The sequence below is a fragment of the Phytophthora parasitica genome (genome assembly GCF_000247585.1).
Source record: "Phytophthora parasitica INRA-310 unplaced genomic scaffold supercont2.44, whole genome shotgun sequence".
Classification (NCBI taxonomy): domain Eukaryota; phylum Oomycota; class Peronosporomycetes; order Peronosporales; family Peronosporaceae; genus Phytophthora; species Phytophthora nicotianae.
Window position 1 is genome coordinate 470,242 of NW_008649030.1, and position 26,372 is coordinate 496,613.

Here is a 26,372-nt window from a genome sequence, read left to right on the forward strand (position 1 = left end):
GATCCAGTCTTGACCAGAATGACGGTGCATCCAGAATGATGGTTCTGGTTGCGCGCTTGAAGTAGGCGACCCCTGGCCCATTTCCATCCGTCTCACATTCTCCACATTTTTCAAGCGCTTCACCACAGACTCGGGGAATCACGCTGTTTGACCCACTTCAAGGGTCGAAGTCAAATTACTACGGTATCTGCGAAGCCCAGCTGAAGAGTGTTTTTGGCGAAATATATACCGCTCTGACAATCAAGCGAGAAACACGCTCACGCCAGCCAGATGGATCAAGTTGCGGTGTCATGTTTTTCGAGTGTTTCCTTAGCGGAACTGCACTACCAGCCAAACCAACCTTACCGCTCATGTGCTTTTTAAGGCTTCGCTACACGCTGAAATGTCTGTCATAACTAGGTTTAGTTGTGCTAAATGAATTCATGCTCTGTAATGCTTCACGGTCTCGTTGTGAGTATCCTCGTTAATCAACACCTGGTTCTCCGCCTTAGTGCGTCTAGCACTACCGCGTTGACGAGCTCCTTGAGCTTGTGCAACTCGTGCATGAGCCGTCGGAGCTGATTTTCTGGTCGTCCAACACCTCGTTGACCGTTGCCGATGATCTGCTCCTCTCACTCGACGTACACGACCTTACGCGATGACCCGCAGGTGGAAGAGCAGTGCGCCCTACAAGTCAATGAACGCTTCAGTCTCTGCCTCCGTGAAACGCCAAGTCTTGTGTACTTTCAAGCAACACGCCGCTCCAATGAGTCACATCCGTACAACGTGCATTATCGGCTCCGCGAGAACCTCACGATCTAATGTCTACAAACGATGAAATTTTTGAAATCGACTGCAAATAAAATACCGAATATTACCACGCCGATTTGTGATTCGGTGCCTGAGTATCTGGAGGCACTCGTACGATGTGCCCCTAATTCTCGCTTAAGTACGATCTTATCGGTATCTTTAACAACGCTCTTCTTTTTTTTTTTTTTGCAGGATTTGCTGATCATACTTGAAAATCATTTTCTTAGAATGCTTGATACTGTCACGATGGAGCGACTATTGTCGGCGATGTACGCTCGCGAACCGCATATGAAGGTGGTGGCGGCTGTGACGGGCGGTGGAGTCTCCGTTGCCGAGAGCCTTTTCCGACCTGGTAGTTCCTCCACCATGTTGCACTTCGCTGTCCCCTACTCGCGCGCGAGCCTGCAATCGTTCTTAAGTTCAGTGCCTTCGACGTCCTCCAAGCTCAAGTTCTGCTCGGCGGATACATCAGAGCGCATGGCGTTGGCTGCGTGGAAAAAGGCGAACGATATTACCAGGAATGAGGCCGAGGAGGACGATACACAGGCTGCAGCGGCGCTGCCAAGTGCTCTGATGCGATTCCGCGCATCTTTGGGTATCGCTTGCACGGCGGGACTGGCGACCAATTACCCCAAAAAGGGCCCACACGAGTGCTTCTTGTCAGTGTGCCAGGCTCGCTCGGTGTCTAAGAGTACAGCGTTCCTGCAGCCGAAGTGTGAAACTTATCACCTCCAGCTGGACAAAACGCTGGGTCGCTCGAGGACGGAGGAAGATCATATCGTGAGTCGCTGGCTCGTGTATCTCCTCGCCAAGGCTGCTGACGTGGACTCCGAGGCTTGTTCTGCTTTCCACGATGAATTGATGTCAGCGCACACTGGAAGTGATGCTATCGTGAAGTTGACTTCTGATGAAGAAGATAGCAGTGCAAACAACCCGTTGCATGATATCTGCATCGGCAAATCGGATCAACTCATGAGCGTTGCGTTCTTGCCTGAGGGGCCGACAGAAAGCGCTAGTGGTGCTGGTTCGACGGTTGCTGCACGAGGTTTTGACTTTCGCGGACTTATCTTGCCAGGATCCTTCAATCCGCTTCACAAGGGTCATGTGGATCTGGCACGTGTTGCTCAGCAACTGGTGAAGGATCGAACTGGGGTGGAGCTGCCTGTGGCATTTGAGCTTGCAGTTGCTAACGCAGACAAAGGCGCGATCGAGTCGTCAACCATCTCGTCTCGAGTCGCTCAGTTTGCTGATGGCAATGCTTCAGGACTCGGCGCATGGCCCCTACTGGTCACGAACGCCACGCTTTTCGGCCAGAAAGCGGAGCTGCTGCCCGGTTGCGCTTTCGTTATTGGCGCTGACACGGCAGTTCGCATCGTGGACAAGAAGTACTACGACATGGACGAGCACAAGATGGTGTTGGCGCTGGATCGCATCGCCCGCAGTGATTGCTCCTTCGTGGTGGCGGGTCGCTTCGACAACAAAGTGGAGAACCGCTTCATCAGTGCGGACGAGGTACTAGACGAGCATGTGCCGCCTGTATTCCGCCATCTCTTCATACCCCTGCCTGAGTCTGCCTTCCGCAATGACATCTCTTCAACTGAGATCCGCCAGCAGATGGCTACAGAGTAAAAACCGTATCATTCATTGGTCAAAATAATCAAAATGTCGACCAATTTTACACCAATTGGGATCAACATAATGCATTAGCTTCCTCCCCCTTTCAGATACGGCAAAGATCACACCTAACAGCACCCGAGAAGCACCATGTCGAGACGATACGACGGCCGCACGACTACCTTCTCCCCAGAAGGTGCGTTTGAATTTACCTGCTAGCTGCCTGCTGCTCCATTATCTGGCATAACTATGCTCTGGTTGCTAATATGGTGTTCGTGACGGTGGTTGTTTGACTGCGGATCAGGCCGACTCTTCCAGGTGGAGTACGCCATGGAGGCTATCAACAACGCCGGGTCGGCCGTCGGAATTCTTGCCAAGGATGGCATTGTGATTGCAGGTTGGTGCTGCTTGCTGTGCCTATCGTTTGAATAATGTTGACAGAGTTACGCGATCTTTGTTATCACAGCGGAGAAGAAGACGGTGTCCAAGCTGCTAACCCCCAGCAAGACCAGTGAAAAGACTATCAAGCTGGACGACCACCTGATCTGCGCTGTAGCTGGTCTGACCGCCGATGCCAACATCCTAGTGAACTACGCGCGTCTGTCGGCGCAGCGCTACGAGCTGGCGTACCAGGAGAAGGAGCCGTGCGAGCAGCTCGTGCAGACCATTTGCAACTACAAGCAGGCGTACACGCAGTTCGGTGGCCAGCGTCCCTTCGGCGTATCCTTCCTGTACGCTGGCTGGGACCGCCACCATGGTTTCCAGCTGTACCACAGTGACCCCAGCGGAAACTACGGCGGCTGGAAGGCCACCGCCATTGGTGCCAACAACCGTGCAGCCAAGAGCATGCTCAAGAGCGACTACGAGGAAGGCATGACGGTGGAAGATGCGCTGGCTTTCTCGGTCAAGGTTATGAACAAGACCATGGACTCTACCTCCCCCAGTGCAGAGAAGCTTGAGTTCACGACGGTCACGCGGAACCCTGACGGCAAGATCGTGCACCGTCAACTCACCGAGAAGGAGACGGAAGAGCTACTGCAGAAGGCGGCTGCGGACACGGCCTCCTCGGGCGACATGTAATCCAAAGTACTGGTGATAAGTGGGCACAGTGTCATAGCTTTCGACGTTCAGCAGACAAGTCTACGGCGTTAGTGCTCTTACCAACTAATGAAAAGACCAAAAAAGGGTTCCATTAGTTTCACCTAACTAACTGCCGCCTGCGATACCCGTAGATGCTTTGTCCATGGCATCAGCTGTCGCCCCGGAGGCTTTAGCTGCGACCTTGTCTATTCCGTCTTCTGCCTGGCTTCCAATCCGTGCCGCACAACTGGACAAGTCAGTCCCACAAATCATGAACGTCACGATAAGCGCAAGTACAGCCAAGGCCAAGGTGACGTAGATCCAGTACTTGACGTTCATCCACCAAAACGCATTCTTGAGCTTCTTTGCCGATTTTTCATACTTCATTGCATCCTGCTGTAGTTTATTCGTTCTCGTGACCAGCAGCTCGATCTTTTCTCCTCGTTCCATCAACTGGAAAAAAAATAACGTTAGTTTCATTCGCATCATCACTTTGCAAGCGTTCCGTTCCGTCGCGTTGCGTATGTAGTCCCAGCATTTAGAGTATACCTGGTTGACGTTGTCTATCATGAGAGTCTTAACACGCTCCATCTTCTGCCGAACCATCGACATTGGCGTCTCCAATTTGTAGTTATCGTATTTCTTCATGAGCGAGTCGAGCGTCGGGTTAAAGGAGGTCATGGCATACGCCAGTGCTGTCTGCGCCTGCTGCTTGTACTTGGCCAGGAACATGGTCTGCATTTCCGCCAGCATCATGAACGCCACATTCGCGTGCACACGCTCCTCTGCCATACACATGTACGTGATTCCATCATCGTACAGGAAAAAGAAATTGAACTCGTTGTACGGGAACACACTCTTGGAGGCCGGAGCCGATGCGCTGGGCTCGTGCTGCGCCAGATTCTTAAGCACAGCACGTGTGACTGTGGGGAAGTTGCCGCTCTGATCTGTGTGCTCGCACAGCACGTTCTGCTGACGAGCCACAAGCGTGTACACGATGGACATGCTGCCCAGTTATGGCGAGCCGGCTGGTCCTTGAAGTCGCATTGATGACCTTTCGAAGATCCAAAACGTATCCATTTTTATTTTTGTCCAATCATATGATTCTATGTGACTGTTCATGGTTAAAATCGCGATAACATGAGGAGACCGAGTCTCGGCGTGGTGGCGCGGCTGCTTGTGCTGGCTGCACTTTCAATCATGGTATGGTGGCCAGGTACCGTAGCCCAAAGTGGTGGCGTTGTGACAGCTAAGGTGCCGGGGGAATTAGAGCAATCTGTGCCGAACACAGCCAGTGTTGATGCCGAGACCGATGACTGCAGCTCGTTGAGCGGACCATTCTGCGCACATACAGGCTCCTTGACGTTTTACGCGGCCTACATGACGCCCATCTCCGCCCTGGACTTGCAGCAAAAAGGAAACGAAGTGTCTCGACACAGCGCGAAGACTGACGAGGGCGCAACCAAGCGACCGGTGAAGAAGTGCTTCTTTCAACACTTCACCAGCAGCTGGATGGACAGTGGTGGCGACGCCTACGACCTCATGAACCAGCAAGTAACGGGCGTGGACGATTGCGAACAGCTTTGCTGCGAGCATGCTGAGTGTCAGTCATTCACGTTCTGGCGCGGTCGCACCTGCTTCCTACGCGCCTCAAGCAACACTCCGCGACCGAACGGCGACTCATTCTCCGGCGTACGATTGACCTAACGCTAAATGCTACAAGTAAAATTTTGTCCCCATTTTCCGATTTTGTTTTGTTAATGTGGTGAGTGCGGAATCAGGTTGACGTTGAAGTTTGCAGGAGTGATTGTCATTCAAGAATCTACCGCCATGGACACAGGATGCGGACAAGAAGCAGTGGCGTTGACAATGATGGAAAGTGCGCGGAACATCAGTACTCGAGAAGATGTGAGTACGTTATCCTCTCTTTGGGTTTTTAATTGTGTGCTCATTGGCACTGTTCGGTAGATTTTGCGACGTATTGAGGCGCTGGCTGCAGAGTTTTTAGAGATTTTATCGGTGCGGAGTAGAGTAGCCTAACGAATAAGTATGTGCTACCACGACTGACGTTTTTGTGGTACAGACTGGAAAAGTGTTGGAGCTGGAGGCGGTAGGTACCAAGTGCTGCAGTTGAGTAGATCTGTATTGACTAGATATGAAGTTGAAGCGCGATTCGTCAGCGATGATTTACGATCACGAGAATCAACGGCAGCTTCACGGGAATGACACGCGGTTGATCAAACTGGTAGTATAAAAATCCAAGTGGGTCTTGATCTAATCTATTCAAACTAATGGAAAATGAGTCCAGAACCGACAGGGTGGCAGGAAATACACAGGGATTTGGCTGATCTTGCAGACAGCGCATGCTCTATTGACAGAAAACAAAACAGCAACTCAGGTCCCTACTGGTTGCCACGGCGCTTTCGGCTGCCGTTCTAGGTTTCACAGTTTTTTTTTATTGCAGAGAGACGTTTATTACCTGCATCCTTTCTTTAAAGGGCAGGGCGAAGCTGACGAAGCTATCCTCGGTTGATATTCCAGCGCTGTAAACGACCGTGCTTACTTATCAGTTCTCATTCTTTGGTTGTTGTTGTTGCTACTGATAGACGCCGGAAGTATCCTGGGTATTCCAAGAGACTCCATGAACATTGTTGCTGCAACTAAAGGCTGCTTCACTGGGGACATTAGCGTTCTGGTGTCTTTGTGTTTCGCGATGGCATCACACAGGCATGACACACATTTTGACATTTTTTGTTTGTTTGATTTTTTTGGAAAGCGAGATGGAAAGTGGAGGCATTTTGGGAGTGGGGAAGAGGTCTCTATTACTCATGAACTTCTGCAGTTGAAGCCACAAGAAATGTATATCATTCATTTCGCTCTAACAAGTAAACCGATTCTATCGCAAGCGATAACACTGAATTGTGTCTGTAATGTCCAGGAAAAGCAATGCCACGTGTATCCTCGTGATTGAGAAAGACGGTAAGCGAAAGCGAGGTTGCATGTTTGACTAGCTTGGTGATTCATTTGTTCGTTCTGTAGGGATTTTCAACCGCCTGAGGTTATACGGAACGCAGGTTTTGCATTTATCCTGACTGGTTGATAACATGTTATCTTTTCAGAGAAGACAAGTTTTTCGAAATAGTTCCAAGCATTTTGATCACTGGTCGGGGTTTTCCGGATCTGGCTACGAGGTATATTTTGCTTAGAAGACACGATGATAGATATAGTGTACTGATCCGGTTGTCTTGGCCTGATGCAATTAGAGTATTCGTGAGCCTGTTGAGAAACGCACTAGAAATTCCAGTTCTTGGACTCTGTGATTGCAACCCATTTGGCCTCTCCATTATGGTGAGACCAAATTTCTACAACAAATAATGACTTGGGTTTCTAAGGATACATTCGGCAGCTCACATACAAGCTTGGATCAGCACGAATGCCGCTGGAATCACTTCAATACGGTAAACTCGGGTTAACTGCGCGTTCACTGCTTTTCTTGCTGAGCTTATCACGCATTACTCTGTGATCAGCCGTCGACATCAAGTGGGTTGGCGTTCGACCATCTCAAATCGCGGACTTGGACTTGCCGATCTCATCTTTTAAAGCTCTCACTCGAAAAGACCTGGCAGTGGCCGATTCCTTGTTTCGATCAAGCTTCATTCAGGTGCGAGGCAACTGCAGTAGGCATGTTATAAATCCTCAGCTAATATTTTGCGGTGACGCAGGCGAACGACCACTTCAAGGATGAAGTTCAAATGTGGCTTGGCGACGCGCTACCTTGGAAAATCGAGCTTGAAGCTCTTCATGTTTTAGGATTTACGTTCTTGACCTCCTTTCTCCAGGCATGTATTGAGAAGGGCAATTATCTATAAGTCCTCAAAATGCCAGACGTATTTTGAGCTCGCATTATCGGATGCGTTATAGGGGCACGCCAAGATTGAGCGCGCTGCTGGCAAAATCCACAAACACCACTCGAAGCCAGAAGTACATCATTACAGCTAGCAGAATGGAAATCGGAAGCGCTGGAAGTGCTTTCTGATAAATCCCGAGAAGAAATAGCGTACCTCCAAGACCCTACCAAAAATCAATGCAGAAACGTGTGAGCTATCGAAAACCGTTGTTCTGGGACCAAAGAGGCACGCACCATCAGGACTGATACCAAGCATCCGATCATCGCCGAGAAGTCGTATTTGGCTGCTCGAGACACTAAAACGCTGTAGAAGACAAAATCTCCCAGTCCAAGCTTGATCGTTTCATCCACCTCTGGCGTTTGTGAAAATCGTCAGCAAAAAAAGCAAAACTCGAGGTAACAAGTCAACGCATAACCATACCTCCTTGATCGGTGACATATTTCTGGTACAGATCGTGCCATAATTCGGTTTCTCGTCCGTGATATCGTTCCAAGATCTTGTCGACACGGGATATTGCCGATGGGTTGTGCTTCGAGTAGAATTCGATCAGTCGAGCGCGCAGTTGAACCTGACAAGGGGTCAAAGAAGTGTGGGTAGAAGACGTTGGACCTTCCGGTACGTCGCGTGGCGACCCAAGTCGAAGAGGAATTTCTGACTCGCATTGATAGTACACGTTTTCGCGCACCGGCTGAGCAGTATGACCCGAGTGATTGCGACGAATTTCTGCTTCGTAGAGCAAACCTAACGACAGCGAAATTAAAGCTGAGTCAGAATAAGTAGAAGAAAGCAAGATCTAGTTTCTCACAAACGTACCAGGAAGGGGGCGCCCCTCTTGTTGCACGAGATTCACAAGCCATTTCAGCGGCCCACACGGCGTCAGCACCGCGCACAAGTCATAAAACGCAAGCACAATCACCAGTGCCCAGGTGCTCCACTCTGGAAATTGCCCTAGCTGCCACGCCATGATGACGGATGTAGCGACCAAGTACGTCTGTGTCAGCCACATGGGGGTTCCCTTCTGGTAGAAAATTGACAGCACTCCAACAACCGAAAAGTTGTACATGGCAAAGAGCAGCGTGAAGACATCGATGGGGATCTCGAACTTGGCGATGACGATAACTAGCATGTTGCCTCCCAGCATTCCCAGCAGCATAGCTGACGAAAACATCATGTATCCAATCAGGATCTGTAGCAATTACGCAGCAACATCAGAGTATCGTTCACAATGCCATGCTTTGCAAAAGTATCTTAGCCGCACCCTGTTGAAGTTGAACTTGTAGCAGCAGACAATCACGAACGTCGCCACGAGGAAAAACGACACGATGGCCAATGCATTTACCAGAGCATCCGTCATTTTTGTTCCAGTAGATGCACCTTTGTCCTGATCGGGCCCATAGATCAAGTAAGCTCTGCAGCATCACGTTCACAACGTTCAGTCTCACAACTTATTCCACATTGGTTGATGGTTCCGTACTCTGCGAGCGCCTTAGCCGACGCAGGATCTTCCACATTAAGCGACACAAAACTGCAACAGCGTATCAATTGAAATTTACGTCAGTGGCGCTGTGTATTGACTGCAAAAGAGCTTGATGAGCTCGTGGGCACCTGGCGAGCAACATTGTGACGGCAACTGGCCACACCACAGCGGAGAAGGAGCCGATCGAGTGCAGAAGCTCCTCGTGTGTGAAGGCGTCTTCACCGTCATAGTCCTGCGATGTTTGGCGTGGTCGAGCAGGAAGCAGACGCTCGCGCACGTCGCCGTCACCGAAGGACTCCACGCCCGACATGGCAGTCTACAAATAGGCTTGGGGAAGATCAGTTCCTAGCTAATAGAATACATGACATTAGAGAGTTTTGAAGTGTGAAACGACGCGAAGTACGTGGCAGTCAAAAATGGCCAGCGTGCCACTCAAATGCGAGCTTGTGACCGGGAAACATTGTCTAGCGTGGAAATGGACGAAAGTGACCAATTGGATGCTTGAAGATGGAGTGGAGATTGCAGAAATGGCGAGTGGAAGAGACTTCGTGGTGTACTTGACCTCTTCCGGCCAATTGTTGTACTGTGGAATGATGCCCCGACCCATTTCGTATGAGAAGTTTCGACTGCACCAAGATCGACGGCGTGGTCGTGCTCATCCGGTTGGAACCGAGTTGAAACGGCTGACGAAGCGTGATCGAGCAGTGTATAAAGGTCACTCTTGTGACTCGAGGTGTTGCCCGGTTGAGCTGTCATTGTCGACTAAAACTCGAGTCCTGCAGGTTGCGTGCGGAGTTACGCACTGTCACGCGCTCGGTGAGGTTAATACGGCGGATGGATTAATACGTAAATTATTTTCTTGGGGGCTTGGAGAATATGGACAGCTAGGTCTTGGAGAATGTCGAGTTTCATCACTAATGACGCCGATATCAGTATCTACGGAGTTTGATGAACTGGTGCAAGCCACGGATGCGGGTCATCCTATAGTCTTGCGCTGTGGTGCATTTTCAACCTACTTGCTCAGTAAAGGATCATCTATACTTTGGCACTGGGGGTTACTGCCGTCTTCCAATGATTCAAGTTATGTGCGTCAGGGTGTACCAGTGAGATTTCCATTGCTAGATGAAAACACTCGTCTGGTTGATGTAGCTGCAGGGGTCGATCACGTTGTTTTTTTGTCCGAAGATGGCTGTGTTTTCTCGTGGGGCTATGGCAGCTCTGGACAGCTTGGTCTTGGTCCGTCGATTACTTCAAACGTGGACAGCCAACCTACTCCAGTTGATTTTTTTCACCAAAAAGACAACCACAACATTACCTCGATCTCGTGTGGTTGGAATCACAACATAGCAATTTCAAGAAACGGTGATGTTTATGCATGGGGAAGTAATACCAATGGGGCGTGTGGTGCCAAGAGCAAGTTTTGTGAATATTTTCATCCCGTACTCGTAGCGGTACCTCGTCCTGTTGAGCTTGGGTTGGTTGCATCTAATCAAAATGCACAAATTCGTTGCGGAGGAAACTCATCCGCGCTGTTTCTTCGACATGTCAGTAAATATGCAGGTATTAAGTGGGCGTTCATATGGGGCGTTAATGCTCTGGATGTCGGCATACTTTTGCCAATTGAGGTAGTTTCGAGCCAAAATAGTTTTGCAGATTGCTGTATGCGGTTGGAAAGCTTAACGTGGCTGGTTCGTTTAAACTTAAAAGAAGTGGCACCTGCTTGGATTATGAAAGAAATTGGTGGAAATGCAGAGTCTCGTCAAAGGCTCGAAAAGGGGATCCCATGTTTGAATGTCAATGCTGACACTCAAATTTGTATCAAAGTTCAAGCAATAAGCAAAATCGCGGTAGATGCCATCACCGCCTTACCGGAAAACTGTGTTGAAAACAGCTTATTTCAGATAACGTCGGAGCACGACCCAGTTGCCACTTGGAGTGATACAGTGAAAGAAGTCTCAATTTCTTCAGTGACGCAAACGGCACCAGGCGATCAAAGTGCAATGCATGCTTCAATCGAGATAATTATCACAGCTCAAGCTAAAGGCAGAGCTATTCTTTCGCTTACAAGCTCAATCGGAGAAGTCATCGGAAACACGTTTGCAGTAGATATTGCACCCCAAAACGCAAGCGAGGCTACGACCCTTGAAGCTGCGTATGGAAGCCTAGACAACCATATCCGCATCTTAGGTGTACACATTGAAGGAACCGAGGCTGAAACTCAAGAACGGGTCGATGCAAAATGGTACAGATTACTCGCCAAACGTATTCGAGTGTACACAGACGATTCTGTAATAGTTCTGATCGAGACAATAACAAATGACATGAATCCAGCCGTTCAAGTGGAACACCGCGACAATCACTGGCAGTATGACTTAAAGTACCTTGACGTCGTTGGTAGCGATGACAAGTTTAGACTGAAGAATCTAAGCGTGGTGCAATTACGATTTTCATCGCCTGGACAATATTTTATTTACGAAACGAAAACTCACGAAGATGAACATTACCATCGTACTCCATTGTTGATAGTAAACTGCTGTATGACTAGTCAGGAAAGAACACGAATTCTGAGAGAGAATCACGATCTGGTTTGGTCGAAGTATCAGTCTGCTCAAGTGAAGCAACTCCCTGTCCAGTTCTCAAGCTTTTTGTCATTAATACTGCAACAGTCGGCACTCAGAGACTCTGTGGTTTGCTCTCCGTGGATAATTACGCATGATGAGGCATGCTGCGAGTCTTCGTTTGATTTTGATCGCGAGGTTAGAGCCCAATACGTGCTCATGAATCATCCTGAACGTCCATTTATTCTGTGGGATGAAGTTTTGACTGCCACTTGTACATTAGACTCTTTACAGCAGTATACTAAAGGTGCAGACTCGTCGACACTCAACTCAATCCTTCCGAATTGGGCTCAATTGCTGTCATCTAAAGTATCGTTTCGAATCGCAACCTGGTTGGGAAAGCCAAACGCTTGGTCGACCAAAAGTCTTGATGAGGTACCGATTGACTACAAGGGGGTCCGTTCAAAAGGTGCTTCTTCAACTGCATCGGTGCAACAAATTCCCTTTGACTTTCTTGGAAATGAGTCCCTTGTACATCAACCCGCAATTAGAATTGCATTGATGCCTGCCAATCCAAACATTATGGGAGTCCATGACTCGATCGTATCATGGAAGCGAATGAACGGTGATCTATTCTATACTGTTCAATCAAATGACTTACGGGTCCAACGCTATGGACATGAAAGTCACGACTTCCCGGAGACTGCTCAAAGTGGCCGAATCACACGACTAAAGACTCAGCTAAGCGATTTCCTATGGCAAGCAGCGGAAGGTAAAAGACTCGAGGACCTCTTTTTCCTTCTAACTAGTCCGACCAATCAAGAGTTGGCAGTGTCCGAGGATCACAAAAGTTTGTGTATTCACGGGGTTATTCAACTGCGTGAATTGATTTTCCACACGACAGCTTTGGGTTTCAATAATGGTGTCGCGATACCCAAACAAGAATGGTTTGCGCTATTTCGTGCAATTCAAGCACTTTCGCAACCTCACAACGATGGCATCACATTCAACACGTTTCGCATATTTCTTATAGATCCGGTGCATCAGGTAAATCATGCTGTAGAGCGTAAAAGTGGCCACTCATATTTAATCTCTTACCTTATACTTGCTTTGAGTTCAGTTCTTTTGGAAGCAGTACGTTCACCGGATTCGGGAGCGAGCAAATTCAAACCGTGCAACGATAACCCAAGCGCTGTCCGATGGGTTTCAGATAAATGACAGAGTCACTAGTGAACGCACCGACTCCAGTGATGAATCTCTGATAATCTCGTGGTCGGGATTTGTAGAAGGCGTGAAAAGCTTTCATAGCATGCTAGGACTCGAGCCACTGTCACCTTCCGACTGTTGTAGACTCCTCTATCGATTCGACGCCCGTGGGAATGGGCAAATCTCCATCCAGACCTACCAGAACACTATGTTGCGTACACTTGGCGAAATTGATGCAGCTACCCTGGCATACGACTTCACTAAGACCCAGCGAACCAAAGCATCGAAGGGGAAGCAACCACTGAAAGTTGCGATAGCTAACGGTCATCGACGACCCAACGTGGAGTTGTTCACGTCCAGCGAAGCTGTGCACAAATTATTTGCTGCACGAGCAAAAACCGCAACGAATCCTCGGTTTCGATCATCGTCGAATGCTACATTTCAGACTTACCACACTATCACTAATGACGTCGCAGCAAAACTTCGTGCGTCGGCTAACACCCACTTGGCTCGTATTCGAAACCTGCCAATATCGCACCTCTTAAGGTAAGAAATTAGGTTATTCGAAGTGAAACATGATAATAAGTGGCTGAGATCTTGTGTGATGCAGGGAAGGAATACACTTCCGGCCACCGCGAGAAACCATGTATCGATGCGAAGATGATACTCAGGCAGAGGCAATGGATGCTGAAGAATCATATTGATCGCTGTAGGACTCGCATTTTGTAGCTTAATCACGTTAATTACAGTCGCGCAGCAGCTTCCTTCTTGTTTCCAAGCAGGCGGAGTCGACTGATGCCTCCATCTGGGAACATCTCGAGCTTGACGTAGTTGACTCCAGTAGGAATGAGGTTCACGTTGCCATCTGCAACGGAGAAGTACTGCTGCTTGTGGGCTTGTAGCTTCACACGAGGCAGCACAACTTCCCACTTAACAGCTCCATCTTTCAGTAGTTTATCCTCGTTACCATGGAATCGAGTACCGTAAACCACACAACTCTCAGGGAAATTGCCCTTGAAATGGTTCGTGTCCACTTCAACTTGCTGAATCACTCCCAGATGCCCAAGCTTAAGCACCACCCAGTCCTTACCGGGCACTTCCAGTAGTCCAGTTTCAGCGTCTGCCTTCAGGATAGGAGGGCGTGTGGCCTTGCGCGCAGTCTCCCAGCCATCGGCCATCGTCTTGCTGCGTCCTGGAGCCATCAAATTGCGTGGGTGGCCGTAATGAGCATCATTAAAGCCAACAACCTTCCCTCCGTGCGCAACACTCACAAGATCCAGCAGCTTGGAGCTCAGCACGCGCGTCCAGTCCATCTCCACATCTCCGTACACGCGCAGACGTGCGATTCCTCCATCTGGGAACATATTGACCCGAAGGTGAGTCCACGGACCTCTCTTGGACGGCGGTACTTGGAGTAGATTGTGGCGGGTTTCCGCATATCCAGGTCCGAGCTTAGTGGGAGGTACAATCTCCATCCAATTGTCGGACTGGAGTTGCTCTACCAGCTTGAACTCTTCCGGTGTGGCACACACGCCCATGGCACGGTCGTCCGTGGCTTTTGCTGTGAGGATCTTTAGTGCATTATTGTTCTGGGAGAAGTCAGCGGCCTGGATGGACACGCGCGGCGCGTTGTTCCCCGTAAAGAAGGCAGTGTCAACGTCCACGACGTCTACGGCTCCACGCAGACCGAGCGCCAGAATGCACCAGTCATGGCCGGTGATACGCTTGCGTCGCGTCTCCCACCCGTCCATCCATTTACCGAAGCTAGTGAACTTGTCAGCGATGAAGACGGGAGGCTCAGGAAGCAGCAAACGACTTGCTGGTGCGAACCACTCGTCGGTGGCGAACAGTATGCGCGACCCGTAGGCGGCGCTTGCCAAGTCAGTCATGGTCTCTACTTCGTTAGCTGTTGAGGGCGCCATGGTGGGGAGCAGTGTGCTTGGCAACGAAGATCGATGAATGAGGGGCGGGAGTGGTGACCTGCAACAGCCGACGGGTGGTATCATTTCGCATTCAGATCTGCTGACGCACATTGGAGATGGGTACACTGACAACAACGACGTGGCACTAAGTTGGTGTCATTGCTAGTCTCAACACACATTCACACGTGCGTACGCACTGCGTCGCGCAAAACTAATCGCTACCTAGCGCATTTCGAGCTAGCAAAATATAAAGCGTTTATTGTTGTTAGTTTGACGGAGGCACTAGCGTTTGCAACACTCCTAGAACTTCGCTTTTTCTACTGACGTAGCTACCTAATGCAATGCGAGCACTTCACTCTCCCTGATGAATACATATATTCATGTCAGCAGAATGACCAATGTACTCGCCCCTCTCAGCTCTGAGCAAGCTTCTCGAAAGGCAAGCGAGCTATTATAGCGAGCACCCAAGAGATCAACACAATCGCTGGTGAAAGCACACTTGCCGGCTGGAGATAATAACGACGTCGTTGCAATGGTAAACCGTCGCTATTTATTGCGGCGTTGACGCTACGCTACAGGTATCTCTCAAGCGCAAAAGAACTGCAACCGGTATCAAACGCGATCGCCAAATATACAAATCTGGTGTTGCAGGTCGATCACCGGGGTAGAGAGTTACCCTTCTCTTGCTCCTCCTAAGTCGGCTCGCTTCAACTTGCATCGCGATCCTGGCATAGAGAGGCGCGAGGATCTGAGATTTAGTATGAGAGTTTGTATGCCTCTCTTGCGCGGGAAAACCCTTGTCGTCGTGAAAAGGCGCCAAATCAACCGAGCTTGCATCACGGTTGCCACGATCAAACTCTCGACCCTAGAGACGCTCCTACGCCATGCACGCGACGGTGCCGACGCCAGCCAGGTCGCATCAACCAACCAGCACACTTCCCAGCTGCCAGGTGCTCTAGAAAACGTGTGCAAAACTAAGAGCCTGTCCAACAGCATATCACACTATAAGGCAGGTTTGTCACCGAAAAACCTCATCATTCGAAAAACCTCGTGAGAAAACCGCGAATTGCGCCCCTCCCTTTTTTTCTCTTGGCGCTCAAACCGACACAGAGCAGCAGCCAGAGCAGCCGCAGGCGATGGAGATCACGGACGGCGCTGTCGCCGCCAGGCGGCCGCTCAAGGACACACCCCGCCACCAACTCACACGAGGCCTCATGCGCACACTGAACGTTATCAACGTGGTGCGTGGGGTGCCGTTTAAACGCTGCGTTCAGCATCGATAACGTGAAATACCTGACCACTCTCTGTTGCAGAACTACTACCGGAAACACAACCCCAAACCCACAGGTGTGCTGGCCAAGAAGAAGAAGAAGGTGCCTGCCAACTACGTCTTCTCCGAGACTGGCGAGGAGACGTTCAACAATGGCCGCTACTTAGTGCGCGGGCGGAAACTTGGCGCGGTACGAAGCTTTATATCTCGATATTTAGGGAGCTACAGACACTCAGGAAACTGACGATTTAATGTTTACTGCAGGGCTCATTCGGTCAGGTTGTAGAGGCTCAAGACCTCGTGAACAAGCAGGTTGTAGCGATCAAGGTTGTACAGAAGAAACAGCAGTACACAGAACAGGCCCAGACCGAGATCAGCATCCTGCAGCTGCTCCATTTGCCACAGCAACACGACGCCACCAATCACATCGGTAGGTATTTTCTTCATGCTTCTCCTGGTCGTGGCAGAGCAAGCATGCGCTGGTTTCGGGATCTATTCTCGGACCAAAACGACCCAAAAGTCACGATTTGCTAACCGTTGTGTTGATGGCTTCTTTGTTTCTTCCCGCAGTGAGGCTGACGGATGCGTTCATGCACCAAGGACATCAGTGTTTGGTGTTTGAGCGGCTGGGCCCGAACCTTTTTGATGTTCTAAGAGGGACCAATTTCCACGGTATCAGTTTGAAGCTACTGAGGAAGTTCACGAGACAGATTCTCAAGGCACTCGAGTACATGCGGCACCCCAATGTTAACGTGATTCACTGCGACTTGAAGCCGGAGAATATCCTGCTGGTTTCACACGGCCATAGCTCCTTGAAGCTCATCGACTTTGGCAGCTCGTGTCTTTCGCGCAACCAGGTGCGTTATTGGTCAGTTTCAAACATTTATATTATTTATTTTTGCTGATAATTGCTTTTGTTTGGTATCTACAGATTCACCGCTATACGCAGAGCCGCTTCTATCGCGCTCCGGAGGTGTTACTGGGTATGCGATACACTGCTGCTATTGATATGTGGAGTCTTGGCTGCATTTTAGTGGAGATGCACACGGGTAAACCTCTATTCTGCGGTTACGACTCGGCGGATCAACTGCATCGAATAATCAACGTGTTGGGCATGCCGCCACGGGATCTGATCGCACGTGCTAATCCCAGTTATCGACGAGAATACTTTGATGAGATTGTGATGAGCGAAGGCAACAACAAGTGGATCGACTATCGTCTGAAGGTGCACAAGGTAGTCCCACCCAAGGGAGTAGATGTGGTGAGTGGACTCATATGCTGCAGTTCTTGGTATTTTTTTTTACTAATTTAATTGTTGCTTGTTTCTATTTGTATAGATTCCTGAGACTACAAAGACACTAGCAGAAATCCTCGCCAGTGCCAACAAATACGGCACTCTGAACCACAGCCCAGAGCAGTATCCTGCGTTCCACGACCTCGTCATGCGCATGCTGGACTTCAAGTACGTTCTGGAACGGAATTTGTATTTGAGTGAACAGAACTAACTCGTTTTCTGCAGCCCGGACACGCGGATTACACCGACCGAAGCAATGCAACACCCGTTCTTGATGGGTATGCGCCAAATGCAGCCAAACGAAACGATGGAGGAGCCCATAGCACAGGGAAAGTTCAAGTACATGCGAGCTTCCACCATGCGCGATGTACACGGACGCAACGCCGAGACACAAATGCCTCCGCTCAACCGGGCGAAGCAACGCCGATTTCTCGACAAGTCACCGCACGAGCGATGATCGGTTGCTGTGCTGTATACACAAACGCTGGAAGGCAGGAGCACGCCACGCTTCCTTGATTGGATTGGTGTTTCAACGACTTCGCTGGCAAAGAGGCACCCTGATCTCCAGTGCTTCCCGAAGACGCTGTTAATGCTGGGATGAAGCGACTGTCATGCGTCAACCCCGCCTGATCTGTCGCCGAGACATTCACGGTCGGTGTCATCTCAAAAGCACCCACCACCTTGACAATAGCCGATCCTGGTGCGCAGGAAATACGCAAGTGAAGTCTCATGCTCTCCGGATGAAGGAGAAAACGAGCGTGGAATGCGTGCGCTACGAGACCCCAATGGATTGATTGGACAAATGCGTTTAGCTACTAAAAAGTAAATTCAACGAAGTGAAACTGAAATCGTTGAAACTTGCACAGATGAAACCTGTATTCATACACACCACGCAGACAAGCAAACGAAGAAGACTTGACAGCAGTGTGATGGTGTAAAAGCTTCCGACTGAAAGCCTCGGTGCCCAATGGACAGCGATACCAATAGCTTCCCTGGGAGTTCGTGTTATGATCGCGGGCGTAATTACTCTCGAACCTGTACTTGATCTCCTAGGTCACTGACTGGAACCTGCTTAGTTCTCGCCCTGGCGCTTGAGGTAGTCCAGCAGCACGTTCAGGGCGTGGGTCTCCTCACCGAAGTCCGTGATGACGGCGCACGACGTGGACACGACCTTACGGGCCTCACCCAGAGCGTCGATCTTGCACAGACCGCACCACTCGCCGAGCTGCTTGCCCGAAGGCACAAGGATGAGGTTCACGCCGTGCTCCTCGCACAGAGCGCGCACCAGCTTGCTGTAGCTGGGCTCGTCGCAGTCCTGGGCCAGGCAGCACAGACGGGCGCGACGCGAGTCCAGAGCCTTGGCGGCCTCGTGAAGGCCACGCTTGAGGCCATCATGGATGAGAGCCTTCTTAAGCACCTCCTTGAGGGCGTCCATCTCTCCCAGCTCCTTGGGCACCTCAACCTCAGCCACAACTTCCTCAGCCGACATGATTCTTGTAAACGGTGGAGTCCTCGGAAAGAAGCTTTTACGTAATGAGCATTGATTGCCGCCCAACTGGAGCTCCTCGAGGCATTTGACTGGTTCAAACGCGTCGTTCATGAATTGTGTAGGTCACACTACATGAATCCGGATAATTATCCGGTTTGGAAATCCACTTTAGTGCCACGTCACTCTTGTGTTTAACACGTACACGGCCAGTGCCGAAAATGAGAGGCTTGGGGGCAGTGGTGCGGGTGTTACGGCGTTCTGAGGCGCTGGCGCGGCACGGTGGGGCTGCAACAGCTACCCTGCAGATGCAACCGTATCGGTTTTACAGCTACCGACCGATGGATGCGCTGTACGAGGGTCAGGACTACGCTCGCCAGGTGGAAAAGAAGTTTAGCGAGCTGTCGGGCAAGACCCCGTGGGAGCCTGACATTAAGTATTTGGAAGGTATCAAGAGTCGCTGGCAGGGACCCGAGCCTACATTGAATGAGTTAGTGCGCGAGGATGTACCCACAGCTCGCAATCTCTTCCGCAACGTGCTACAGCGTTGCTATCCGAAGGATATGGGAATGTGGAACAAGTGGGGCGTCATGGTATGGACAGTCGGATGGATGAAATACAATGAGCAACCGATGATCTTAACGCTAGTTATGTTAACAACTACAGGAATGGAAGGCTGGTAACTACGGGCTGGCGCGCATGATCTTCTCCAAGGCGTCTCGGATCTCGTTCGACGCTGAGCTGTGGACATCATGGGGATCGATGGAGTTGGAAGCAAAGAACATGCAGGAAGCCAAGCGTATTTTCAAGGTTATTTTAGCCACGGATCCGCACAACCCGATGGCGGGACTGGGGATGGCTTTGTGGGAGGTTCAGGCTGGACATCCGGACGAAGCTCGCGAAAGATTCCAAGAACTGCTGGAAGAACATCCCAGGGATGTATTGATAATGCAGGCCTACGGTGTCTTTGAAGCTAAGTGCCAGCATGTCGGATTGGCGCGTAGTATCTTTCAGAACGCAGTCTCACACCCTAGAGCGACAGGTCAAGTCTGGCACGCTTGGGCCAAAGCAGAGTATGATGCTGGATTGTACAAGAACGCGCTGGCAGTCATCTCAACTGCCTTTGAGCGTTTCCCGACGCACAAGTGGCTCATTCTTCTCGGTGCTATGGCTCATTTCAAGCTTGGTGACGTTTATGAGGCACGCCGGGCGTACCGTCGACTCATTGATGGTGGGCTGTACGTGGAGCCATCAGCATACAACTCGTATGCAAAAATGGAGGAGGAACTAGGCAATGAGGATGCAGCAGTGGGGTTGTATGTAGAAGCGTTGGAGCGACACCCCGATCACATTCCCAGTATGATGTCACTTGCCGTTTTGTACAAAAGACGCGGACGTATGCGAAATGCACGCAAAATCTTCGAGAAAGCACTAGAGAATCTGCAGCATACTGGCCCAGTACTGCACGCTTTTGGAGATTTCGAGGAGCAACATGGAGAACTGGACAATGCACGGGAACTTTACGACGAGGCCACCAAGGTGCAGTCCACAGCAGTCGAGTCCTGGCGTGCCCTGGCACGTGTCGAAGCTAGATTGAAGAATTATGAGGCGGCACGGTCGGCGCTGACCATGGCCAGCCAACATGTTCCTAACGACGCACCGTTGCTCATTGAACTTGCTAAGATCGAACAGCGGAATCGTCGGTTCCCGGCAGCTCGCACGGCATTGGAGAAGGCTCTAAAGGTTGATCCGTCTGATGCCGCTGTGTGGAATATGCGTGCTTTGTTGGAGTTGCCGCTGGACGCAGCACGGGCTAAGACTATAGTTGAGAATGCGCTGTCCGTGGTTCCGGAATACGAGAAAACGAGCTGGAGCATTCTCATGTGCACCTACGGCCGTACCTTTGCAGCTTTGGGTGATTTCCAACAGGCTGTTGCAGCCTTTCAACGCTCATTTAAGCTGCGTCCGAAGAACTGGGAGACGCATTTGATCTATGCTGATAGTGTCCTGACGCCTAACGAGGCCTGGAGTGAAGCCGTGAAACATCTCACAGCTGCGCGCAAGTTACTCCCGCGAAATGATAGACGTCGCGGTAATGTGGAGCGAAAACTTCGCGCTGCTGAGGCCATGGCGAAAGCAGAGCAGTACAAACACGAACAAGACGAAGATCATGAGGAAGATGGCTCGTAATAATAGTAAGCAACAGGTTGAAATTACCATGTTCCCTTGATGCTTTCTACAAGCACTATATGCACTGGGTTAAAGCAAGTGCACTTACGTACAGGTATCGAAATTTGAAGCGTTGGGGTCAACGAACCTCTGCTGGCACCAAGTAAAAAATGCATGAGGTCAATCAGAAAAAAAAATATTACTAGTAGTATACAGTAGTAGCTGGTTGCCGTATGAGATAATTACGGTCCCGAAACAGAATTTCCCTTTCCTAGCGAAGTTAGACAACGAGTGGGTGAAGTCGGATGCTTTGACGTGAAGAACCCAGGAAGAAATTGCAGCAGGCAAAGGCCCTGTCCACGCTCTGGTGAAGGTTCCACAGCGAGAGCTCGTGAAAATGCCGACGACGCTGTGGCTATTGCAAGTCGCTCAGAAGATCATTTTCACTTTTTTGTTGCTTTTAATAATCTTCAAGGTTAAGTAATTACATTGCCCGAGTTGTGTGGCTGGAACGGGTGTCAGGTACACGGGCAGACGGCTGGTTCATTACTGCCGACGACAGTTAGTGGAGCAGTGGAATAAAATGCAACGCTGCTCAATTCACCATTGTTCACTGATGTGGATTGTTGGACTACCAGGGACAGGAAAGTCATGTACAGTTTTTGCATTCGTATTTTCAATGGATCCAGCGAGCTGGGATGTGATCTGGGTGCATTACTCTTAACGAACGAGATATTTAGTTGTGTCTGGCTCCAAGGAGAGCGCGATAAAATGACTTTATCATCGAGGAGAATCAGCTGGAAAACGTTTTGGATTCTACATCCCACACAAAGAAAACAAAAGTACTTCTGGATGGATATGTTAGATCGAAATCGTATGTGGAAGAAGCGCGATTCTTATGCAAACGATGGCATTAGCGAAACAAAGGGATACACAGACTAATTCGCGTATGTTCAAAGTCGGGTGTTCCCAATAATTATCTAGATTCTCTTTTCACCCCCCATCAAGGAGGCGAAGAAAATTTGTTTTCGTCTACGGCAGGCGAGGCGAGCAGATGGATTGGTCGAGCTGTATTTTGTCGTCTCCATGGCTAGACTCCGAACATTCAGGAGACCAGTCAGCACACAAGATTTATCAGAAGAACGTCGTCCGACACTCATCGTCTGCTCCTTGCCCAGCCATGGACACTCGAGCTAATATTGACCTAATGTTTGAGAGATGCAACGGGTTGGTGAGAGTGGTTGGGGTGAAGTATGATGTCGAACACCTCTACACCTTGCCAATCCAAGTTGGCAGTAGCGCAAGCCCCACTTTCAGGAAACCCATTTATATCCTGGCACTTCGATTTTGGAGGATGCAGAAAGCAGAGGAGCTCACTAAGTAAACAAAAAGATGAAGCTCACACAATGTTAACACTGTGCTTTCCTATTCTAGTGAAACAGATCGAAATCACCCGCACTACTTCCAATAAGGAGAGAATGTTTGGAGCTCAATAATTCTGATCACGGATTAAATTCTGCACAAATGCAACCCGCGCGTTGCTTATAGAGGTGAAAGCTGTCCTCCAGCCCACGGTTGCCTGTGGTGCGATAGGTCACAATGTGCCCATTTGCATCTTCTGAAGCCCAAAGCGATCCATCACTTGAGAAGTTACACTGAATCTTGTAGCCTTCAACTTCATGATGTCCAGAAAATCGAAGTGGAGGGCGATGTCCGCCAATGCTGGGACCTTTCCGGCGCTTGTACGGGGCACTAGTTGAATAGAGAGTCGCGTAGTTGCCGCTGCACTGCGCTACAAAGTAAGGTCTACTTGGATGCGCTCGTAAACATGTATGAGCCAGCATGTTGTCGCTAAGACGGTCGTAAAGAAGTGTTGTGGAACGTAAATCCCATACTAGCAGCGTTTGGTTACTTGCATCGTGCCGCGTAACACCAGCACTTGATACGAACCGCTGGCCATCGTCACCAAGGACACTGCAACTCGTTCACAGATGTACTATGACCAGTAAATCGATATCTCCTTTGCTTTCGCAGTGGAACCATCCTCTCGAGCTTGGATTCAGCAGTTAAGAAATTAGGGATCTTCTCGTTGTCTTCGAACAAAGGTGACGTATTACTTGAGGCGCTTCCTGCACTCACTGTCTCAATCGGCTGCGAAATCTGTACTTTGTTTGGTCCATGCCGTCGCTGCCGCTTGGCTACGTATCCGCGGAACGCAAAGTCGTTTTCTTCCCTCGTGTTTCTTTGCGCTAATGTTCGACTCTGACAACCGAGACGCTGGGCTACGAGCAACCGCCGCTTCTCTATATTATCTGCTGTTGATTTTACAGGAAAACAGTAGCGTGTTGGAGGTGAGGCTGGTGCATTGGTAGGATCGTCACAGCGCGGCGGTGAGGAAGGTGGCGACGCATACTCGAGTATCGAGTCCGTTCAGGTCTGTTAAACAGATCTTTGATGTCTTCGCCCAATCAGATATATTATCGTTAAACGTTTTGACCAATCGCCTTCCTCTGCAGATGTAGCAGCGGAACAGTTCAATCTGAGCACAGCTGATCACCGCACACGCGACGTCATGCCTTCCGACCGAAAGAATGCCGAGCCGCCGCGCGTGTACGCGGTGGGAGACTTCAGCTGGATGGAGGACGAGCGCTACGGCGGTAAGAAGTCGCTGTGGACGCGCGTAAAGGAAGATCCGCTGGTGCCGCTGGGTTGTGCGCTAACTACAGCCGTGTTACTGGGCGGCTTGGTGACATTCCAACGCGGCCAGTCCAAACTTGGCAACAAGTTCATGCAGGCACGCGTCGTGGCACAGACAGCAACCGTCGTCGCGCTGGCGGGAGGCGCTGCGATGGCTGCTGGGGAGAAGCAGGAGAAGAAGAAACAGAGCTACGAGGACCGCATGGAAATCAAGCTGAGAGACGAGTAAGGGCAGCAGAGCTAACCACACCATGAAGAAGGATTATGCCCATTTTGCTATTCAGCATCGTACACACGTTCGTTTGAGCGTGGCCGCAGAATCAGGTCATACGTATTGGGACTTCCGTTGGCTCCGATGTTGAAAGAGTTCGTGTATGTGCAGGACGAATTCTAGTCTACTTAAGGAATTCGACCATAACAAGGCAAAAGGCAAACGAAAAGTGCATTAGAAGACGATACACGCTACGTGCTACATGCACTGATTTGCGTGTTGTCTGCTTACTTGCTGCTGAGACGGTGCTCGACATATCACTCTTTCAATAAAATGGGCTACGACACTGACCTTCTCTTCTACTTTCTTGATTAGTAGTTGTCGTCGCTTCACTTGAACGTATTGAAGTCGCGAACCTCGTTCACGATCTCTAGGGCACGTTGCAGTAGCGTTCGCATCTCATCACAGTTCGAGCGCCGCGCCGCAATATCACCAGTCTCCGCCAACAACTCGTTCAGCTTGTCTTCACGGTACAAAGATGACACCAACTCGTTCTGAATGTTCTCCTTCGAGTGCCCCACCATGAAGCACATAATTGCCTTGGGCACCAAATCCAGGAAGTTTTTCCGGACAATATCGAAGTAAGACGCAAGGAGACTCTTGATAATTTCCGTCTCAATGCGTTCTCGGTCTGTTGGGTCATCCCCTTGCCGCATGCTCACAGGAACCTGAGGCAGCTTTACAACGGCAGGCTTTGAGCTAGAGGAAACATCTGCACCGCTTTTCTTGCGACCACCTCCGAAGAATGACAGGAGACCGTTGCCTTCCTGTTTCTCCTCCGCAGATCCAGCATGGCCCCCAGGAACCGCGTTCTGCTTTGGTACTTGTCCTGCGCGTCTAGGATCCTGGTTAATCATGTTGTTGCTAGGTGCTCCGGCCGATGCCATCGTCTCGCGCTGCATCTTCTCCATCAGCTGCGCCACTGCGCGACTGCCTCCAATAAAATCTGGGTGATTTGTGTTCACATAAGCCAGCTCAATCTGAATGAGGTTCTGAATCATAGCTTGCGTCGGGACCAACGAAGCTCGAAGCATGCCATTAACCACTTCCATGACACGGTCACGCAGCTCAGGGAAGCGCGTCAGCTCAATCGTCTCGCACTGCGACGTCACACGCTGTAGCTCGTCAAACACTAGATCCACACACTGCAGTCCAGGCTGCTCCAAGCGGCTAATCTGACGCTTCGCCAGCAGTTCAAACGATACTTCGGGAACGAACAGCGACTGACGCGGGCCGTTAGCATTGCGAATAGTAGTACGGATGTCCTCGTCGCTGAGTCCGTCAAACGGGTTCACTTCACGCAGCGACTTTGAGAAGATTTCGTTGAAAATGTAGTTGATACGTGCACCACCGTAGAGTTCGTCCATTTCCACAAGTTGATGGTTGCGTCCGTCCAGCGAATTCGTGAAATTGCTCGAAAAATGGGACAGCAAATTGAGCAAACAACCGCCCATTTCGGTGGGCGTCATCTGTTCCGTGGGGGAGCCCATCTCTCCGAGTTCCTGGTCAAGATCGGAGATCATACTACTGATCTTGGACTTGATTTCCGGCAGGCAGTCGCGAATGTGGTGCATGAGAATGGTATTGAGCGTCTTGGACAAGTACTGCGTCCCCATCCTCGAGGCGATGGCTCGATAAGCCGGATGGGTCTTGAAAAAGTTCTGTTCTTTGGCTAGCGAGTCGCGAATCGACAGTTGGGAGTTGATGTCCGCCTGGCTGCGGTTCACGACGCCCACGTAGCCCTTTTTGAGCGGAATAACGCGTCCCTGCAGCATGTCCATGGCGTCAGTGCCATCATCCATGAGATCCAGTTTTGTAAGCACACCAATGGTACGCTCTCCGTTAGGGTCGATCTCTCGCGCCATCTTGAGTGCATCACTGTTGGCCAGGTCTGTATTGGCCGAGGTGACGGCCAGGATAATGGAGTTGGGGTTCGATATGAACTCAGTGCACATATCACGGATTTGTTCCTCGATGTTCACGGGCTGGTCTCCGACTGGCACCTTGGTGATGCCAGGGAGATCTACGAGCGTGAGGTTGAGCACATGGGGGGAGTAGACCTTGAGATTAATACTCTTGTTGCTGATACCTTTGTTCTTGCCGGTCATACGGTCCGTCTCCTTCTCAATCTCGCGACGGATCTCGTTGAAATCAGTGAATTTCTGGCCGGGTAAGTGGAGGAACTCACCCCACTCCTCAACCGTCTCATCCGCTCCCTCAACAGGAATAGTAGCTGACGAGTTGTAGAGCTGTAGCACGAGGGGGCGACGCGTGACGATGCCCGATCCACGCGGCAAGAAATCTTTGCCTACAATGTTCTCAAGCACCGATGACTTGCCGCTACTCTGGCTGCCAATGACCACGATCTGCGGCAGGTTGATGGGCGACTGGCCGATGGCGCTGAACACATCTTGCAGCTTGTTGATAATGGGGATTAGCTGCTCCATTGCGACCTGCTAGTGCTTGTCTCTTTTAGAGAATGCGGCGGCCTTTTCCTCTCTTCCGCCTTGGATGCGGACTGCTGTATTTGGCTCGCGAGTCTGATTTATGGGAAAAAACCTCGAGAGGTTTTATTCAAATGACATTTAGTGTGCACTACATTTTAAAGAGAATAGTCACTCAAGAGAGGTT

At 50.2% G+C, this 26,372-nt stretch overlaps 13 protein-coding genes across 21 annotated transcripts; 7 read left to right on the top strand and 6 right to left on the bottom strand.

Moving 5' to 3' along the window:
* Positions 1-597: 597 nt before the first annotated feature.
* Positions 598-801, top strand: PPTG_23617 (hypothetical protein; the record flags this gene model as incomplete). Its single annotated transcript, XM_008912152.1, has 1 exon — positions 598-801. The coding sequence occupies one exon, from the start codon at positions 598-600 to the stop codon at positions 799-801; it is 204 nt and encodes a 67-aa protein (XP_008910400.1).
* A 185-nt stretch (positions 802-986) lies between these two features.
* Positions 987-2,484, top strand: PPTG_15126 (hypothetical protein). The gene has a single exon (XM_008912153.1). The coding sequence runs from the start codon at positions 1,018-1,020 to the stop codon at positions 2,416-2,418; it is 1,401 nt and encodes a 466-aa protein (XP_008910401.1). The 5' UTR covers positions 987-1,017; the 3' UTR covers positions 2,419-2,484.
* On the top strand, positions 2,485-3,971 carry PPTG_15127 (hypothetical protein). Its single transcript, XM_008912154.1, has 3 exons — positions 2,485-2,599; positions 2,708-2,800; positions 2,870-3,971. The coding sequence occupies exons 1-3, from the start codon at positions 2,554-2,556 to the stop codon at positions 3,481-3,483; spliced, it is 753 nt and encodes a 250-aa protein (XP_008910402.1). The 5' UTR covers positions 2,485-2,553; the 3' UTR covers positions 3,484-3,971.
* On the bottom strand, positions 3,493-4,532 carry PPTG_15128 (hypothetical protein). The gene is made up of 2 exons (XM_008912155.1): positions 4,033-4,532; positions 3,493-3,936 (listed from the first exon to the last, which is right to left on the bottom strand). Exons 1-2 carry the CDS (start codon positions 4,486-4,488, stop codon positions 3,610-3,612), a joined length of 783 nt encoding a protein of 260 aa, XP_008910403.1. The 5' UTR covers positions 4,489-4,532; the 3' UTR covers positions 3,493-3,609.
* Positions 4,533-4,863: 331 nt separating this feature from the next.
* On the top strand, positions 4,864-7,352 carry PPTG_23618 (hypothetical protein; the record flags this gene model as incomplete). Its single annotated transcript, XM_008912156.1, has 15 exons — positions 4,864-5,175; positions 5,254-5,391; positions 5,452-5,502; positions 5,567-5,593; positions 5,645-5,728; positions 5,792-5,881; positions 5,948-6,011; positions 6,090-6,342; positions 6,422-6,462; positions 6,523-6,541; positions 6,603-6,674; positions 6,747-6,831; positions 6,890-6,941; positions 7,011-7,144; positions 7,206-7,352. 15 exons carry the CDS (start codon positions 4,864-4,866, stop codon positions 7,350-7,352), a joined length of 1,569 nt encoding a protein of 522 aa, XP_008910404.1.
* PPTG_15131 (hypothetical protein) lies at positions 6,535-9,208 on the bottom strand. Of its 9 annotated transcripts, XM_008912157.1 has the most exons (7): positions 8,997-9,208; positions 8,866-8,916; positions 8,650-8,800; positions 8,205-8,577; positions 7,812-8,132; positions 7,625-7,743; positions 6,535-7,554 (listed from the first exon to the last, which is right to left on the bottom strand). In XM_008912157.1, exons 1-7 carry the CDS (start codon positions 9,176-9,178, stop codon positions 7,399-7,401), a joined length of 1,353 nt encoding a protein of 450 aa, XP_008910405.1. In that variant the 5' UTR covers positions 9,179-9,208; the 3' UTR covers positions 6,535-7,398. The 9 variants fall into 9 exon arrangements, with proteins under 9 accessions (XP_008910405.1, XP_008910413.1, XP_008910409.1 ...); XM_008912165.1 differs by having other exon boundaries at positions 8,205-8,800; XM_008912161.1 differs by having other exon boundaries at positions 8,650-8,916.
* A 3,764-nt stretch (positions 9,209-12,972) lies between these two features.
* Positions 12,973-14,694, bottom strand: PPTG_15132 (allantoicase). Its single transcript, XM_008912166.1, has one exon. The coding sequence runs from the start codon at positions 14,663-14,665 to the stop codon at positions 13,376-13,378; it is 1,290 nt and encodes a 429-aa protein (XP_008910414.1). The 5' UTR covers positions 14,666-14,694; the 3' UTR covers positions 12,973-13,375.
* Positions 14,695-15,690: 996 nt separating this feature from the next.
* Positions 15,691-17,575, top strand: PPTG_15133 (CMGC/DYRK/DYRK1 protein kinase; the record flags this gene model as incomplete). The annotated part of the gene is made up of 7 exons (XM_008912167.1): positions 15,691-15,795; positions 15,868-16,014; positions 16,089-16,254; positions 16,395-16,681; positions 16,756-17,085; positions 17,162-17,286; positions 17,344-17,575. 7 exons carry the CDS (start codon positions 15,691-15,693, stop codon positions 17,573-17,575), a joined length of 1,392 nt encoding a protein of 463 aa, XP_008910415.1.
* A 277-nt stretch (positions 17,576-17,852) lies between these two features.
* On the bottom strand, positions 17,853-18,750 carry PPTG_15134 (hypothetical protein). Its single transcript, XM_008912168.1, has one exon. The coding sequence runs from the start codon at positions 18,716-18,718 to the stop codon at positions 18,191-18,193; it is 528 nt and encodes a 175-aa protein (XP_008910416.1). The 5' UTR covers positions 18,719-18,750; the 3' UTR covers positions 17,853-18,190.
* A 75-nt stretch (positions 18,751-18,825) lies between these two features.
* PPTG_15135 (hypothetical protein) lies at positions 18,826-20,794 on the top strand (the record flags this gene model as incomplete). Its single annotated transcript, XM_008912169.1, has 2 exons — positions 18,826-19,197; positions 19,271-20,794. The coding sequence occupies 2 exons, from the start codon at positions 18,826-18,828 to the stop codon at positions 20,792-20,794; spliced, it is 1,896 nt and encodes a 631-aa protein (XP_008910417.1).
* Positions 20,795-22,149: 1,355 nt separating this feature from the next.
* Positions 22,150-23,237, bottom strand: PPTG_23619 (hypothetical protein). Its single transcript, XM_008912170.1, has one exon. It carries the CDS (start codon positions 22,615-22,617, stop codon positions 22,276-22,278), a length of 342 nt encoding a protein of 113 aa, XP_008910418.1. The 5' UTR covers positions 22,618-23,237; the 3' UTR covers positions 22,150-22,275.
* Positions 23,005-24,044, top strand: PPTG_15136 (hypothetical protein). The gene is made up of 2 exons (XM_008912171.1): positions 23,005-23,207; positions 23,290-24,044. The coding sequence occupies exon 2, from the start codon at positions 23,346-23,348 to the stop codon at positions 23,697-23,699; it is 354 nt and encodes a 117-aa protein (XP_008910419.1). The 5' UTR covers positions 23,005-23,207; positions 23,290-23,345; the 3' UTR covers positions 23,700-24,044.
* Positions 23,878-26,304, bottom strand: PPTG_15137 (hypothetical protein). Its single transcript, XM_008912172.1, has one exon. It carries the CDS (start codon positions 26,186-26,188, stop codon positions 24,071-24,073), a length of 2,118 nt encoding a protein of 705 aa, XP_008910420.1. The 5' UTR covers positions 26,189-26,304; the 3' UTR covers positions 23,878-24,070.
* Positions 26,305-26,372: the final 68 nt, after the last annotated feature.